General features: G+C 38.0%; 1 protein-coding gene across 5 annotated transcripts in view; it reads right to left on the bottom strand.

Moving 5' to 3' along the window:
• RERE (arginine-glutamic acid dipeptide repeats) overlaps positions 1-17254 on the bottom strand; it is a 373240-nt gene that overhangs the window by 127434 nt on the left and 228552 nt on the right. For 4 of the 5 annotated variants that reach the window (XM_054579811.1, XM_054579813.1, XM_054579814.1 and 1 more), the window contains one exon: positions 10768-10872. In XM_054579811.1, coding sequence (XP_054435786.1) covers positions 10768-10872 — 105 coding nt within the window. Of the gene's footprint in view, positions 1-714; positions 980-10767; positions 10873-17254 lie in introns of those variants that run through there. The other variant, XM_054579815.1, reaches the window with a different exon arrangement.

The raw sequence follows: 17254 nt of genomic DNA, 5'->3' as shown, positions 1-17254 counted from the left end.
CCAAGAAATTTTCCATAAGCTCCAAAAGGAAGAAAGGACTGCTTTCTTTTGAGGCAATGGACAGTAAAAAGTGGTGTGACAAAAGCTTTCATTTCTTTAAAAAAATAAAATCTATTTTTAAGTGATACCGTGGCAGCCGTAATCTGCAGCTGTCCCCTGCATACGTCAAAATGTGCGCACTATTTCATTTTCAGACTTCAGGAAAAGATCACAAGAATTATAATTTGCTCTGGCAAACAGGCTCTCAATCAAAACAAGTTCCACCCACCTTCAAAGCAACCAATAGCTGCCCACCTACCACCCTTCCTAAAACATCCAAACAGAGCTGCTCTGGGGCCCAGGCACTCCCTAACCCAGCAGCCTGCAGGCTTGCTCTGCAGGTGCTTGAAGGTGAACGAGCTTGGCACAGGGCACACAGCAAGTCTCAGGTTAAAGCTACACCCACAGAGAGAGAGATAAGGGAAAGGGGAAGAGGACAGGGACAGAGGGACCCACAATGTTCCCCGTTTGCTTTAATGCATCTTGGGATAGACGCCATCCTTAGCTCTGATTTCATGCCTCGCAACACCACCTACAAGTCCAGCCAGGGCTGAATTAAAGGCTCTCAGGAACATGCACTATGAATGATGAAATGATTCATAAACATCTTCAAAAGTGAGAAAGAGCAGCAAAAACCATCACTGTCTCGGTGAGGCCAGACGAAGATTAGCCTACCTGCAGGGGCTGAATGGATCATCCATGACTAACAGAGGCTCTGGTGAGTCTAGCTGTCTCCCTGAACCTCTACTTACTGCTAAAACTCTGTCCTTTTCTACTCTAACAACTCAAAATGGAGGCACATGCAGTCTGAGAGACCTCATAGAGCTTTCACTGAGCTTGTGCTATGACCTAAGCCTTCACGCAGAACGCAGAAACTTCCCCCTCACACTGACAGGACTGAGCATGTGCTGTGACCCTCCCTCATCCATACACTGTCTCTCAACGCAATCAATCTCAACCCTGCTGTTTCCGTAAATAAAGCCCAGCCAACAGACTCTGCAGCTTCTCCCAGCATACCAAGCTAGTGTGCAGGGAAGTGGGGCCTTACAAAGGGGATCCGAGACAGCCAACACCCGGGTGCTCAGCAACCAGAGAGGCTTCAGATAAATGCCTTGCTCTGTCAAGACAACAGCAAGTTTTGTCTTTAAAAAATAGTAATTGTGGTTTTAACTAGCATAATCTTCAAGAAGGAACAGAAAAAAAAGCACGCATATGAATGACTATACATAAGATTAATTAACAGAAACACTGCAGCATATTTAAAAACCTATCTGTAGGTACTAAAGGGGAGCAACCCCACACATTTTTTTTTTTTTTGGAAACTTTAAACATTTAGGAAAAGGGCACAGAACAGTCCTAGCAAAGCTATGGAGTGCTGACTATTGTCGCAGCTACACACACAGTGTAGATGGGTAGATGTTTAGAGCAGAGCATCTGAGCAACACTTTTCTATGTAAAGAGCTTTATCCCCTTTGGGTAAGAAGCTCTAAAACCTCCCTAAGTAAGAAGTAAAAACATTTCCTACAGTGACACTAACCCAATCAGGTATGTCTAGCTTAAAAATGTACTTCTAACAGAAAGAAAGACATGAAGGTCCAAATCAAGAGATCAAAGAACACCCAGTCATTAATACCTGACACCTAAAGATGCAGGGGTCTTCTGTCTCAGAACTCCACACAATTCTTTAGAACATTGTCCGTGGGATTAAATTCATTTAAAATTAATCAGAAAAGATTGCTAGAGCCATGTAACCAAGGCCACACCATCCTAATCATATTGAGCACTATAAAGAATTCATATTGCCCACAGTACCAGCCAAGACATTTTCTGTTAAAATCCTTAAAAGCACACTTATGCCCTCTCCCGCAACGTCCTCCAAAACAAAACAAAAAAGCGGGGGGGGGGGGCAAACTGGGCTGTTAGCCATAGGGGACCCTAGTTCTGGATGTGTATGTAGGCTGAGTTCTTCCAGCTAAGAGACAATTCTTTACATCATGACTTGGTTATAATTTAAAAAAAAAAAAAAAAGAAAGAAAGAAAACAGCCACGAAACTCCGTAAAGTTTTTAAAGGACAAGCTAGGGTAGGAAACCATAGTGCCAACTCTGTTTCCTACAAATACAATGGAGTGTGAAGAAATTCAAAATGGCTTAACAGAGTCCTCTGTGTCCTCAGGATTCCTAAAGGCAGAGCAGAAGACGAACCACGTCCCACCCAGTGCTGACGCTCATGCTACCAAATCAGCCAGGTTCTGACCCTGTGATCAAATCAAAACTCTCACCATGCTGAAAATTTAACATACACAAGAAATGCCAGAAAACCTGTTCATCTGAACAGATTTTAAGCTCTTTGCAGGCAAGGGAAGTATCAAAATCACCTTTATTGGAACCACCTAACTCTCTTATTTTGTACCTCAAAAGATATACCTGATATACTGGGAGGGGCACAATATCACTCATATCTCTTGGCAAAAAATACATAACCTAAATCTAATCACAAGAAAACATGGAATGAGCCAAAACTGAAGAATACGCAACAAAACTGTCAATGCCATAAAAAAACCAAAAAGGCTAAAAAACATGTTATGAAAACAAAGAAGGGCTAAGGATATAAAGAGACACAACTAAATGCCAATGTATGATCATATGGGAAATTATTATGAAAGTCATTATTCAAAAAATGCAAAATTTGAATAGGGACTATATTAGACTGTAAGGTGTTATGTCGACGTAACCTTTCCTGACTGAGGCAGCCATATATTGAAACATTTAGGAGGAAAGAAGCTTGATGTCTAGCATTTGTTTCCAGATGGTTCAGGAAAGGAAAATACTATAGAGTAATGAAACAAAGATGGCAAATATGGCAGAAAGAGCAATAATAAAACAAATCTGCACTAAAGTTAAAAAGATAAATAATACGTAAGGTAAAAATTAATAAAAACAAAATTGCAAATATTACAAAAGGTTAACAATTGGTGAATTGGGGGAAACAACACATGGGAGTTCTATGTATTAACCTCATAACTTTCCTTTAAGTTATGTATATAAAATTCCACATTGAACTTTTAAAAAGGAGTCAAACAAACAATACTTGTACTAGCCTTCAATCATCAGTTTCCACATGTCTGGAGAGCAGACACACTGGTGGCAGTGAGTGACCTGGCTGCCTGGTCACCTGCTTCCACTGTGGTCTAATCCCCAAACTGCATCCACTTAACGTCCAGCTCCAAGTCCAGTTCAACTTCAGAATATGGCTGCAGCCCTTCTCCTTGTGAGAGAAATCAAGGAACCCTGAAACCTAGTGGCTCGGTGTTTAAGTAAAGCAATGTGCCACTTTTAAACATAAATTCCAGTTCTGAAAATGGGCTCTGTTTCCACTGGCCGAGCCTTGTCTTACACCAAGGACCCCTTGGAATGACACTTAGCACTCGCGGGCCTCTAAGACCTGGGCCTTTTTCTCTCCACTGGTTGTCTTGAACAAATTAGATACCTGCTTACTGCCTGGACCTCATTCCTGCCAGCATGATTTCCGGTTTGTCACCTGGCTGCCTGCAGGGACAGGCACACTCGCCTGCACACTGGCTGCCCTACTGCTTCCCCCTGAGGCCTATCACCAGGTCTTCACAGAAGCCTGGTGACCCCAGGTTCATCTACATCATCCCTGGATCTCAGACCTCCCACTCTCCTCCAGCTAATCCCTGGCAAGGAACAGATGCAGCACTAACACTTCTGAACAAAGGGGAGTTGAACAGGTAAAATGAGTATACTGTACTAGGAGATTCTTCCTGAAATTAAAAAGGTTTATTACATGAAACTGAAAAACCTCTTTGTTCACTCACAATACTTAATATTCTGTGAGCAGAATATCTATGTTTGCCAAAAGTAAAGTCAAGAGTTGTAACATAGAAGTTTCCTAGGTCTTTTAAGTTTTCTACTTACCAGAAATATAAGAATGCCCAAAATGTTTTATTGACTAACAAAAAATTGTAGAGCAGAAAGAGCAATGAAAACTAAGAAATCTTTAGAAGAAAACACTTGAAAAAAAGATATTCTATTTGACCTCTAATCAGCACTAACTTCCCATCAATAAAGGAGGCTTTCAGAAAGTTTGTTTAAATTTTATTTTCTGATTGTCCCTACTGTGGAAATGGAAGGGTTTTATATATCCTGATCTTATATCTGGCAAAGCACATAAACTCATCTTACCAGTTTTAAGAATGTGCTCACGTTTTCTCAGATTTTCTATAATACAATATTACACTGTATTCACAAAGGTTCATTTCTTCATTCTCTATTCTCCCACATTTCCTTTTTCATGTCTTAATGGACATAGCAATCCTTAAATTGTTTCTGATTTTAAAGAGAATACTTCCAACATTCTACCTTTAAGTATGGTGCTTGTTGTATGTTGTTAGTAAGTAATCTGTCAGAATAAGGAAGTTTCATTCTACAGTTAATTTGCTGAGTCCCTCCCACCCCCCATTGAAAGGGTGTAAAATTTTACCAAGTGCTTTTACTACACCAATATGATTGCATATTTTTTCTTCTTCAATATGCTGAAGTGGTAAAATATATTAACAGATAAATTATTATTAAACCATTCTTATATTTTATAAATCCAACTTGGACAAGTGTATTTTAATGCATTACTAAATTCCATTTTCTAATATTGTATTTAGACATTTTACGTGCATGTCTGTAAGTAAGACTGACCTACACTGTTTTATCTGGTTTTGGTATAAAGGTTTACCAGCCTCATAAAATGACTCGATTAACCTATACCATCTTTCTCTGTCCTCTGGAACTTGGTAGAATTAACCTGTGAAGCACTGTGTATATATATTTCTTTTTGCTCTAATGAGAACAAAAGGGTATCCTGAACAATTTATGAAAATTGCCTTCAAAGGGAGGAGGGATGCATTTTTACCTACTTCCTCTTTCTTCCACCTGTGATAAGTAGAAAAGGTGACTTCACTACAGCAGAAGTCAAACTTGAAATGACTCAAGTCCAAATTAATCTAAATAAAGGAACTCCAGGCTGTCACTTTTCAGCTGAAGTATAGAGTTATATGGGGGGGGGGGGGGGGGGGGAGAAAGATGGTCACACTGTTATTTAGAATAACCAAGTATTTAAAAACCCACAACTGTTCAAAATATGAGAAAAGATAAATAATGGGACATCCCTACGATGGTATACAAGGTGTTCATTACAAATATTTTTGTAAAATGTTTTAATGACATGGTACTATGCTTATAATAAAAGAGTAATTTAATAAAGGCATATATGTTCTATATAAACATTATTATAATTACAGTCTTAATACATACCTGTAAACACACAGATGTATATTCAAGGAAAAACACAAATATGTATTACAGAATTATATATTATTTGTTTGCTTCTTCAACTTATGTATTTGTCAAGTTATGCTCTAGAGAGCACACTTTTTTCTTCATTAAAAAAACTAAAATATCTTCCAACATGGCTACAAAAAAGTTAATTTGTACTTGAATCTATCTATAATGAAATCACGTAAGTTAAAAATACAAGCTTTGGAGTCAAACAGGCTTGGGGTTTCCTGTTTACTGACTGTATGCCTTAAGCCATTTAATATAATATCAATTTCCTTGTTCACAAAATAAAGATAGCGCCAGCCTCACCGAACTGTTACTGGAATGAAAGGACGTAGCACAGAGCAAGCTTCACTACATGGTGGCAGGAGACGTTATCCGATATGCCTTGAACAGACAATGTTACAAATTTGATTGCTTGAGGTCACACTAAGAAATATCAAATGCTAAATCTACTGAAGATACAACTGAAGATGTCAAAACCCATCCATGTGTGGGAGAGAGCAAGGCCAGCGCTAGAAAACTGAAGTAAAGATATCAAGGATAATGAAATAAAGTTTCTCACTATTAAAGATGAGGATCACACACCAAAAAAAAAAAAAAAGAAAGAAAGAAAGAAAAAGAAGAGGGCAAAACTAGTAGGAAGCCTGTGAGATTAGAATTGGAGAATCTGCTATGAAGTCATGGGTACACAAAGATATGGAAATAAAGTTATAAAAGGGTACATTCTCCTCCCCGCCCAGCTTTACTCAAAGGCCTGAGAGCAGCAATACAAAATAATGAGCATACCCAGTGCCAGATCCTGGTTTCCAAGTGTCATTCTCCAAAATCTGTGACAAAGTGACCTCAAAATGATTAATAAACAATCGATTAAAACAGCCAATTTTCCATCCTGATATAAATAAATAAGTTGAAAGCTGGATGAGGAAGAGGATATCTATATAGTCTCAAAGCAAACACCCACAAAATGGTCATTAATTATAAAAGGAAAAAGAAATTTTACAGTCGCAAAGCCCGCAGACAACACCTTGATCAACCAATCAAAGTGAATGTTACCAGCAATGGAACAAAAGAGAATTGTGTACCGCCCGACAGGATGCAGAAAAAGAACACATGACCTCTGTGATGTTCCTGTCAAAGATGATCTAAATCTAATACTAAGGAAACTGACAGTTTCCTTATTAGTAAATGCAAACTGAGGGACAGTCTACAAAATAATTAGCCTATAATTTTCGAAAGAACCAAGGTCACAAAGTGAAGAAAAGACTTAGAAACTGTTCTAGATTGAAGGAGACTAAACAGGTATCACAACTAAATTCATTATGATGAACTGCATGAACTGTTTTGCTATAAAGGTCATAAAATTTGAGCTGGGTGTGAGAAATCGATGGTGTAATATTTCACTATGACTACCCTGATTTTGAGGGCTGCATTGTGGTTATGTAAGAAAATGCCCTTGTTCACAGGACATACACAAAGTATTAGAATGGGATATAGCTTCATGGTGACAATATAGTTTCACATGGTCCAGTTGAGAAAGGGTCTTTTACTGTACTTGCAACTGTTCTGTAAGACTGAGACTGCTTCAAAACCAAGTAGAATAAAATGAGTTCCACAAGTACAACACTCAGAGCAGTGTCTGGCACGCAGCTCTCACTAACTGTAGCTATTATTAGTAACGTTATTGCCATTGTCAGTGAGGGAGAGATTAAATCTAAAACCTTGCAAATGCCTCCCTTTATGATTGCTACTAAATACAACGATAATAATCCTTAAGCCATTATTGCTTTAAAAAAAAAAAAAAAGATCCTCCCTAGAAGAAGAAAAGTGGAGAGGGCACAGCTGATCAAGAACAGTACCTTCTGGGTAAGATAGATCAGATCTGAGCCCTCAACTTGACTTCCACCTGATGACTAAGACTCATGTTGAAAATACAAAGAACCAAGAAAATAATCAGATGTTACTTACTACAGACCAAGACTACTGATGCTTTTATAATAAAGACAGTATGGGGAAGGGAGGAGAAAGAGACCGTGTATCACTAACTATGAATACAAAATGCTACATTTTAAATTATATGTTTCTTCATTATCCCTCAATGTTCTTGGGGGACCTAAAGAACACTTAAAATAAAGGGGAAACAAATGGACTGGTTCTTGGGCAAGTTCATGCTTCCTAATTTAAAGAGAAAGGTACCTCCTCTCAAGTGGCCACTATCATTTGTACTTTCTGGGACTCCATTACCATTACCATTACCTCCTTCCTCCCCTCTTAATTCACGGCCTGAGTCAGAGAATGCTGACTAAAGAAGCCAATCTGGGATGAATCTTGTACATAAAACAAAAGTGAACACCACCCTGAGTGCAGAAATGTCAAAACAAACTCCAAAAGCAAAGCCCAATTACCTAAGCTTTCAAAGTTTAGGCTAACATTAGATTCAAGCCTCTCTCATTTGTCAGTCCCTTGTAGTTTATGTCCTAATTAAAGCTAGAAATATCTGCCCCCATTTTGCCCAATTAAGGTTTGTTCCTTAAACATCATGGCTAGCAAAAATACAGTGTCACAATCCTTTAGCTAACATTCTCAGGGTCAGAGGATTTTCAGAATTCAGAACCTTTTGGATTTAGAAAGGAACTATAGTGAATATACTATATAATATGTAATACCCCAATAGCGTGAGAAATGATCACAAGCCTATCACATTATCACTTTTGTTGCACAAGTTGTGCAAACTCACACAAAGTGAACAAAATTAAGACCAGCCTCATACCTGTTCAAGTCAAGTGTGACAATTAAATGTCAGCACTGAATTGAGCATAAAAATCTTTGGATTTTTTTTCAGAGCGTTCAGACTGGAGAATTAAAGATAACAGATTATGGACCACTCAAAGTTTAAAGACAATGACGAGTCTGTTCCCCCTATCATACATGTGTTTAAAAAACTAATACCCTCAGAATCAAAAGCTCTGGATAATAGGTCCCTGACCAGAAACAACATTACAATAACTAGATTAGGGAAAAAAGTGTAGCCAAACACTGGGGTTTGAGAAAGACTTATACAATAAACATGGGGGAAAAAAACCCCCAACTCCAGTTTCAGTGCTTGCTAATATGCTAAATAAGTTAAGGAAAATAACACAATAAATCAACTGACAAACTATCAGAAAATTTGCTATGAGGAATAAGAATTCTATCTGAAGCTGCAATTTCAACTGCTCACTTAGAGCAAAGTTCCTGCATTATTTAAGAGGAGAGGACCAGCCATCAAAGTCCGAAACCACAGAATCACCATTCTTTACCTTCCAGCGATCTCACACTGCCTCCCAGGGTTATTGCCACAGTTTGACATTTCCTCTCGAAATGACTCAGCGCGCCACGAGCCCGCACACAGCACCACATAGCTATGATTATATACTAAGCCCGCATTCATATGGGGGAAGAACTACCCAGACACCAGCTCATCACAGAGCCCCATTCCTCACAAACTTGAAACAGAGAAATAGAGGTAGCAGGTCAGCTCTGCAAGGAAATGCGCCCTGAGCATTCTAAAGATTGGGTTGTTCATAACCAGGTGAAGGAAACACAGGTTTTCGACAGTCTGTTAAATCACACACACTCCTCTGATCATCTGAGAAGCTGCAGGGACTGTACACCCAACCTCGAGCTCACAGGTATGAAGGCGTTCACAGTGGAAAACTAATGAGCCAGGGCAGTAGGCCACACTGGCTCTACTGACACAGTTTTTACACTCAATTTGAGGAGTTTGAGGTCTGCCACAAACTTTACTTCTAAGTAGACATTCAAATATTTGTTCACTTCAATTCATCCATCACCCCTATAGTACTTACAATACACCAAGCGCAAGCTGGACATGGGGACCACAAGCACGGAAACGGTAAACGGTGGCTAGGAGAGCCAACGTGCTCTCGGACGTGCTCTGAAAGCAGGGCCTGTAAACACGTTGCACAGGCATGGCTCCGTGTTGCTTTTTCAGGTGAGAGACAAAAAATATCCTCCTACTGTATACGTAACCCACATTTTAAAACAAATGGGAAGTATCACTCTGGATGACTGCCAACAATACACAGTGAAAATAATACAGGAAATTATGAGTCTCTAGCTTACAAAGGTAAGCAACATACCACTTTCAATAAGCATTCAGCAAAAACAGTTGCATAACCTAAACCAGTAAAACATAATTTAGTTGGCTGTGAAAAACCTAAGAACCAAACATTAAAACACAAAAGCAATTTAGTCAATTGACTGATACAATCTAGTTTGTGCAATATGACAACTATTTATCAAATAGCTAAACATGACATCATTGAAATAACAGACTCCTTGTATCTAGACAAAAATCCAAGTTCAAGTGTTCCACGCTTCATCTGGGCAACAGGAAGATGTGACCAGGGCAGTCAATACATGCACATGAAGAATGAACATTTCAAAATATAAGATGATTTTGAAATATTACCATTGGTCAGTCTCTTTGTCATTGGAACAGGGCAAACTTCGAAAAAGAAAATAAAAGCTCAAATTCACTATTTTCAGAAGCCAGAAAAGGTGACCATTACATTATTACCATTATAGCTCCTGTCTAGTAAACTTACAGAGAGAGATGCTAATATATATGCCCCACTAAAGCTTTATGAAGCCTCTTAAAACCACAGCAAAGGACTACATGGCCTACTATTGACCTAAGGTTGACTATGTTAATAGCAACATTCTAAATTTTACATATAATTTCTCAGCATGCTCTAGGAAAAGGTAGAACTACATTACATTTAATGTAGTGCTTCAACTTATATTCTTGAGCCAAGCATCTTTTATTTTTTTCTAAATCCTTATATTTGTAGATTATGCCTTGGGTGTCCCACGCATAGACTACTTGATTATCTGCTAACATTCTTTCTTTTTTATCCTTAATAAAAAATAAATAATTCTACCTATTACATAGATCTTACCAAGAACTAGATCTCATACCAATAGTCCTACTAGAGATATTTCAGTGAGTGTTTCTACGGTTTTACTGAGTGAATAAAACAAATGATTAACCAAAGAACTTTCCAAAAGGTCCTAGTATTTTCAATATGGTATTATGGAAGGTGTGTCAAAATGTAATAATCTGCCAATTCATAGTAAGTTCAAAACACAGATCAACTAAACATGTCTTTATCTTGCCCTCTCTAAACCCAAATTTTCCCATGTTGCTTTTTTCCCCCGTTTTAGTAGGAAGACACCAAAGACATTAATTACAACTTTTTCCAAAGAGGTTTATTATAGGCTTTTGGGGTCTTTTTTTCTTTTTTCAATATCTTACTAGTATATTCCCAGATGTGTACACATACATACAAAGCAAGAAAAGCAAAAATTCTCACCTTGTCTCAGGGTTGTAGCCTAATATGTAGAAAAATGAATCCACTCGGGCTTTAAACTCTCTAGCAGCAAATATGTCAGAAAAATGAGAGATGTTACACTTCCCTCTGAAAATAAACAAACAAAAATACATTAGTAATATCTTCTATTGCTTTGAGAACCAAAATACTATTGGAGGGGTATGGATAGGAGAAGATATGACTAAATCCACATTACTCTAATAACACATAGACTATAGCTACAAACTCCCTAATAATCTGCTCAGAAAATTGGGAGTTCCCGAAAGAAGAAAATGTTCAGTACTATATATATTTTTGTTTCATGACTGGTTTAACCTACAACTTTACAACTTAATTGCTTTTTAACTTTTTATTTACTGATTTTTAGAAAGAGAGACAGCAATTTGTTGTTCCACTTATTTATGCATTCTCTGGTTGATCCTTACATGTGCCTTGACCAGGGACTGAACCTGTAACCTCGGTGTACTGGAAAAACACTCTAACCAACTGAGCTACCCAGCCAGGGCCCTAACTGCCTTTATCTCAACATTTTAGTCATAGAGTAAAATTAAACCACAAAGATAAATTGAGGGCAGGACTGTGATGAGAGGATATTAAACTAGAAGTATAAGGGAAAATTAAAACCACAGTTAAATTACGAAATATCCGCCTAAAGCCCTTCTACATCATCAAAGCAAAATTGGCCTTTTCTTCCTGCCACCTTATGACAGGCAGAATATATAACTGATAAATATATTTTTTTCTCTTTTAACATACAAGAAACAAACTGACTTGAAAATTAAAACAGAGCAATTTTTAACTTTTTTAACATATAGATGGTTCCTAATATACAAACAGAAACTTTCAATTTTTAAATAACATTAAATGTCTGTAAGTTGGAAACACTTTCCCATGAGAAATATTGCAGGAGTAGGTTTCCAGGTTCATCTACTAACAAAAGTTAAACCACAGTATAGCTGAAAACTCTTCAGTACTGCAGAACTCCTTAAGCCATGTTTTCATGCACCAAATGTAAATGTCAGAAGCATGATACCATGCAGCAGGGCTCACTTTTCCACTACAACCACAAGCACATGCAAAAAAAAAAAAGCACCCATGTACACGTGGGTGTGTACATGTTGGGATAATATCCTAGAGGGTAAGGAGGTTTATTTCCTAGAAGGCAGGAAGGTTTTAAGAATTTCAACTCCCTCGTGGTCACAGAAGTTAAATTTTATGCCAAGTGGAAGGTGAAGGCTGTGGTTAAAGGAGATGGAACTGGCATGTCAAGAGCACACCAGGACCCTTCCTGGAATGTGCTCCCGCTGCTTGAACAGGCATTCCATTCCCATAGGACTCCATGAGTTGGATATTACCAACATACACCCCAGCTAATGGCCAAGGTGTTAGTAAAAGAAACTGGCTGAGGGATATCTGCATGGACATGGACATTCATTCACTTCCTGCCAAGAAATGAAAAAGCAATTATCTTCCTTTCCCACAAGGCTTAAGTAACTGTGACCAAAGCCTCAGTACTGGGCAGAAGCTAAGATGGGCTCTAACAATGGCCACTTATAAAATTAAATAGAAGTTCTATTGCTTTGTTAAAGTTCCACTGGGAACCGATTAGAAGATAATGCACAGCTGTCGAGCACTTGAAATGTGGGTAGCACAATTAAAGAGAAATAAATTTCAAATTTTATTTAATTTTTTTTTAGTCATCACCCGAGTATATGTTTGTTGATTGGCAGGGAGGAAGGAGAGGGACAGGAAGGGAGGGAGAAGGAGGAGAAAGGAGGGGGATGGAGGGAGTGGGGGGGGGCGGGGGGGAGAGGGAAAGGCAAGGGGGGGAGAGAAACACTGATGTGAGAGAGAAACAGAGATCAGCTAGCTGCCTCCTGTACATGCCCTGACTGGGGACTGAACCTGCAACCTAGATATGTGTCCTTTTGGTGTACAGGACAGTGCTCCAACCAATTTTATTTAATCTTAATTAGTATATATTTAAATAGCTACATGTGACTAACGGCTACCATACTGAACAGCACAGATTTATACATTTTCATCACTGCAGAAAGTTCCATTGAAAGCACTGACTGGTAGGTATAACAAGAGACAGTTAAAGAAAATATGGAGTGAGCATTAACTCGCCAGGCCCGGGACCTATATCCCTCCAGTATTCAGCTGGAATTAAGAAAAAGTGAATCAAGATCACTTTAACAGATGAAGAATGAACTCACTCTACAACTTACTATCCATCTACCTAAAGTGATTTAGTCCCTGAAGACAGGAAAAAAAAAGAGATAAAAATACCTACTGTATCTATCTCATAAAAACATTAAGATCAACTAAGAAGCCTATGTAACTTTGTATACTATTCAGTGCTACATAAAGTAAGTTTTCACTATCACTGTTCATTACAAAAGGAAAGTGATTCTTCTTTTATTATTCTTCACTATTGCTCAAATTTAAGTATACCCTTAAACTGGAGTAATTAGTTGATGTATTAATTAAAAATATAAAACCCCTACTAATCCACAATTCTTAACACAGGCATTAGAAATTAAGTATGTTTAAGACAAGGTTTCTCAGTCTCAGTGCTGCTGACACTTTGGTGTCAGGGGCTGTCCTGCATTTAGCAGCGTTCCTGACCTCTACCTGACAGCACCCCCCCACAACCTCTGTGACAATCAAAGTATCTAAAGAGACTGCCAAATGTTCCCTGGGGAGGACCATGCAACTGGTTTAGGGAAACACAAGAGCGGTAGCAATAGAAGGATATCATCTGATAAATAACTATGAAGCTGTAATAAATAGGACTTTATCTGCCATTAGTTATGTCCTCTATTTGCTTCCCGTTTGATTATATGGAGGATACTGAATTTTATACATTATTTTTATAGCCTGTTAACTGACTGAATTCTTAGTAACTGATATAGTTTAATCATTGATTCTCTGAGATTTTCCAGATATGCTGTTACTTGCAAATAAACATAGTTTTGCTTCTTTACCCTTTCTTAAACATCTGATTGAACTGTACCTCTAAGACAACGGGGGAAATAGTGGCATCTTGCTTTGCTCCTGATCCCAGTGGAAATGTCTCTCAGGTATTACCATTAAATATTATCCTAGCTTTAGAAATAATCATAGTCTTTAGAGATATGTTTTTTTCCCTTAGCTTTATTAACTTGATAAATGATATTAACAAAGTCTCTAGTAGTAACCTACGTTTGCATTCCTGAAATAAATCCCAGTTGGTCATCATGTATTTTTTAATGAGATATTAGCATTTTTAAAAGAATTTGCTTAATTAGATTTGAGATTGATGCTGGCTCCTCGTAACAAAGGCAATAAATTAATTCAGAATGAAGAAACTAGACGCTCTAAATAGCTAGTTTAGGATTTCTTGGCCCTGGATTTCCAGAAAATATATTCTAAAACATACTCCTATAATATAAATTCCTAGTAAGATGACAGCTTGTAACCTGGCCTATTTTAGGATTTTTTTTTTCCCAAACATGATTTCTTGAAGTAGGAAGCAGATGATGAGAAAGTTGGAAAAGAGACCTCAAGCCCAGAAGATGTTTAGCTCTCCTATGCTGCCCCCACAATCGGTACTGGAGAACTCACTGTTAAAACCGCACAGGTCACAGTTCACAGTCTGCTCAAAAGCAGTGCTCTAGGTCCTCTGACATTCAATAAAAGATTATCTTTAGGGTAAAAAAAGTAACATAGCAGTCAAGCTGCAAGCTACACTTTTTATTTAGTTGAATAAAACTTATCTGCTCATTCTCAGAACAGGTTTATCTATTCATTCTTGGAGCACCTAGTGATGGCTCCTTGAGCTAAAACTCTTCCCCCGACCCCTGAAATCATCTGTGTAGCCAATTAATCCATTCAATAAAGCCACAGAAAACAAAAATAAATGGATGCTATATAATTGTAACATCAATAACTAGACACAGAATTACATTAAATTTCACTTTTTCTTTTCTTCCTTTTATGCTTTTAAGAACCCAATTCAGGTTAAATGACCATAAGCACTACTCACACTATTGAATATGAGACACTCTGTGAGAGACTTGTTTACACACCTTATCCTACTGAATACAGAACCGGGAGATGTGTGTCCAGAAGATGTGTGCTTGGTGCAGGGTTCTGGCACTTAATCCTGTGACCTTCAATAAGTTTATCAAAAGGATGGCTCAAAGGTTAACAAACTTGGCCTTGGTCACAAAATGATGTGGCAGAGCCAGGATTCAAAATGAAGTCTAATTTCAATGCAGCACTTTTCTATTATACTAAGGTCGGCCAAAAACACTTCCCTGGAAATAAAGAGAACTCAGAAATACGCAAGAAACTTTTACTATATGGTTAGCTTTACTGTATGGTTATCAATAAATATAATGAAGCAAGGAAATAGTTGTAGAAACTTGGCTTGAAAAGTAAGGATGAGAGCAGCCCAGGCAAGAATTCAGGGCAGCAGTACAGCAGCAGTGCAGGTCCTCAGTGCAGGTTTCTACAACTGTGAAGATCCCAGTCTCTTCTGGAAATAAACCTACTTTGGGTATAGAAATGCTACAATCTCAATTTCCACAGAAAAGGCTGCAGAGGAATTCTGCTTTCCTCTTGATTCATGAGGCTAAAGGACAAAGCTCTCTCCTCTTAAAACTCAAGCCTAGCACCACCCTGTATGAGAAAGTTCTACATCGCTTTCCTCCTGAATGAACAGCACGGACAGAGTCTCCTCAGAGATACCGCAAACCCAATGAATCCAAAAGCTGAGCACTTTTATCTTTAAGAATGGTACTAAGCACTAACACTATCAGTCTTTTTCTTTCCTTTTTCTTTTCTGTTCTCCATGATTTTTGGTTTTTTTTTTTTTCCCCATTACAGTCACTTGATCCTCTTTCATATGCCTATGGATTATTTGTCTCTCTTTCAAAATTGAATTTATTTTTGGCAATACTGCTTTACATCAATGGAGAAAGGAAAAAATCTTTCTATGGACAAATGGTGAAGGAAAATTAGAAGGAAAAGCTTAATTCTTCCAAATAATCTAGCCCTGGCTGATGTGGCTTAGTGGATTCAGTGCTGGCCTATGAACCACAGGGGTTGCCTGTTGGAGTCCCAGTCAGGGCACATGCCTGGGTTGCAGGCCAGGTCCTCAGTAGGGGGTACACAAGAGGCAACCACACACTGATGTTTCTCTCCCTCTCTATCTCCCTCCCTTCCCCCTCTCTATCTCCCTCCCTTCCCCCTCTCTCTAAAAATAAGTAAAATCTTTAATTAAAAAAAAGTTACAGAAATCCAGCTTTGGTGAAAAGAAAAGGTGTAACGAGAGTCCTGGGGGCACTGCCATTCAATTCTTCTTCTACTGGAGATGACCTCACAGTGTGCACTCTGCCACCAAGAACCAGGCAAGACTACTGCGCGGTAAGACCCACAGAGATGAGTTCCAAATGTGGACAAATGTCAATACGCCCACAAATATTTACTAAGCAGCTAACACGCCAGATCTTTCACTAATGATGTGACTGGTATATTTAAAAAGAAAAATTGTTAAGTAACTATAAGAGGTGTCTATTTGAAACTAACCTAATCATATTTAATATGATAGCTTTATAAAACCACTTTATGGCCCTTTGACAAAAATACCATAGGAGAAACAAACTAATCAGTAAGGGTTCTCGTCATATACACAGTGAAAAGAAGGCAAGGAATCTCCACTTTAGCACTCCAGCCCTTAGTAGCTAGTGATGGGATAGTGGCCTATACAATAACACATCTCCAGAAATATATCCTATTGTAAAAATAATTTTATTCATCTGAGTCCAGCTGGAATTATCTGAGACAACTAGTTCTTCTAGAAATGCTAATATAGTATGAAAAGACTCTACAAATCTGAGTATCTTCTGATATTCAAATACAGTCATCCTAAGCAATTATGTGAAAACATGTTGAATAATTGGAGTTACATATATATCTCATATATTTATTTAACTTCAACTCTAAGTTGCTTGAAATCATTTATCTCAACAAATGAAACAAGATAGGAAGAGGAGGAAAAAGTATGTAAAGCAGGACAAGAAAAAATCTCAGGATCAAGCTACTTGTCTTAGCTAACAATTTAATGGTTTCATCAGCTTAGCCAATCTTCCATTAACTTGCTTTGTTCGTCATGGGTGTTTAAGATCTATAAGCCACTGCCACAAAGACATAAAAAGTTTGCGGGAACTATGAAAGAAGTTTATAAATATCATGGGAATTCTGCAAATTTATCTATAAAGTCCTATAGGAAGCCAACTCTAAACACACACACTTCTTCCCCTATAGCAGTGTTTGGCAAACTATGGCTCACATGCCACATCTGGCCCAGCACCTGTTTTTATAGAGCCCAAGAACTATAAATGGCTTTTATATTTTTAAGTGGCAAAAAAAAGAAATCAAAGGAAAAATATATACCTCCTGACATGCGGAAATTAAAAGA

The sequence above is a fragment of the Pteronotus mesoamericanus genome, unplaced genomic scaffold, assembly GCF_021234165.1.
Source record: "Pteronotus mesoamericanus isolate MK-2021 breed Mesoamerican mustached bat unplaced genomic scaffold, CSHL_Meso_final contig_557, whole genome shotgun sequence".
NCBI classification, from domain to species: Eukaryota; Metazoa; Chordata; class Mammalia; order Chiroptera; family Mormoopidae; genus Pteronotus; species Pteronotus mesoamericanus.
This window is presented reverse-complemented; position numbering and strand designations above follow the sequence as displayed.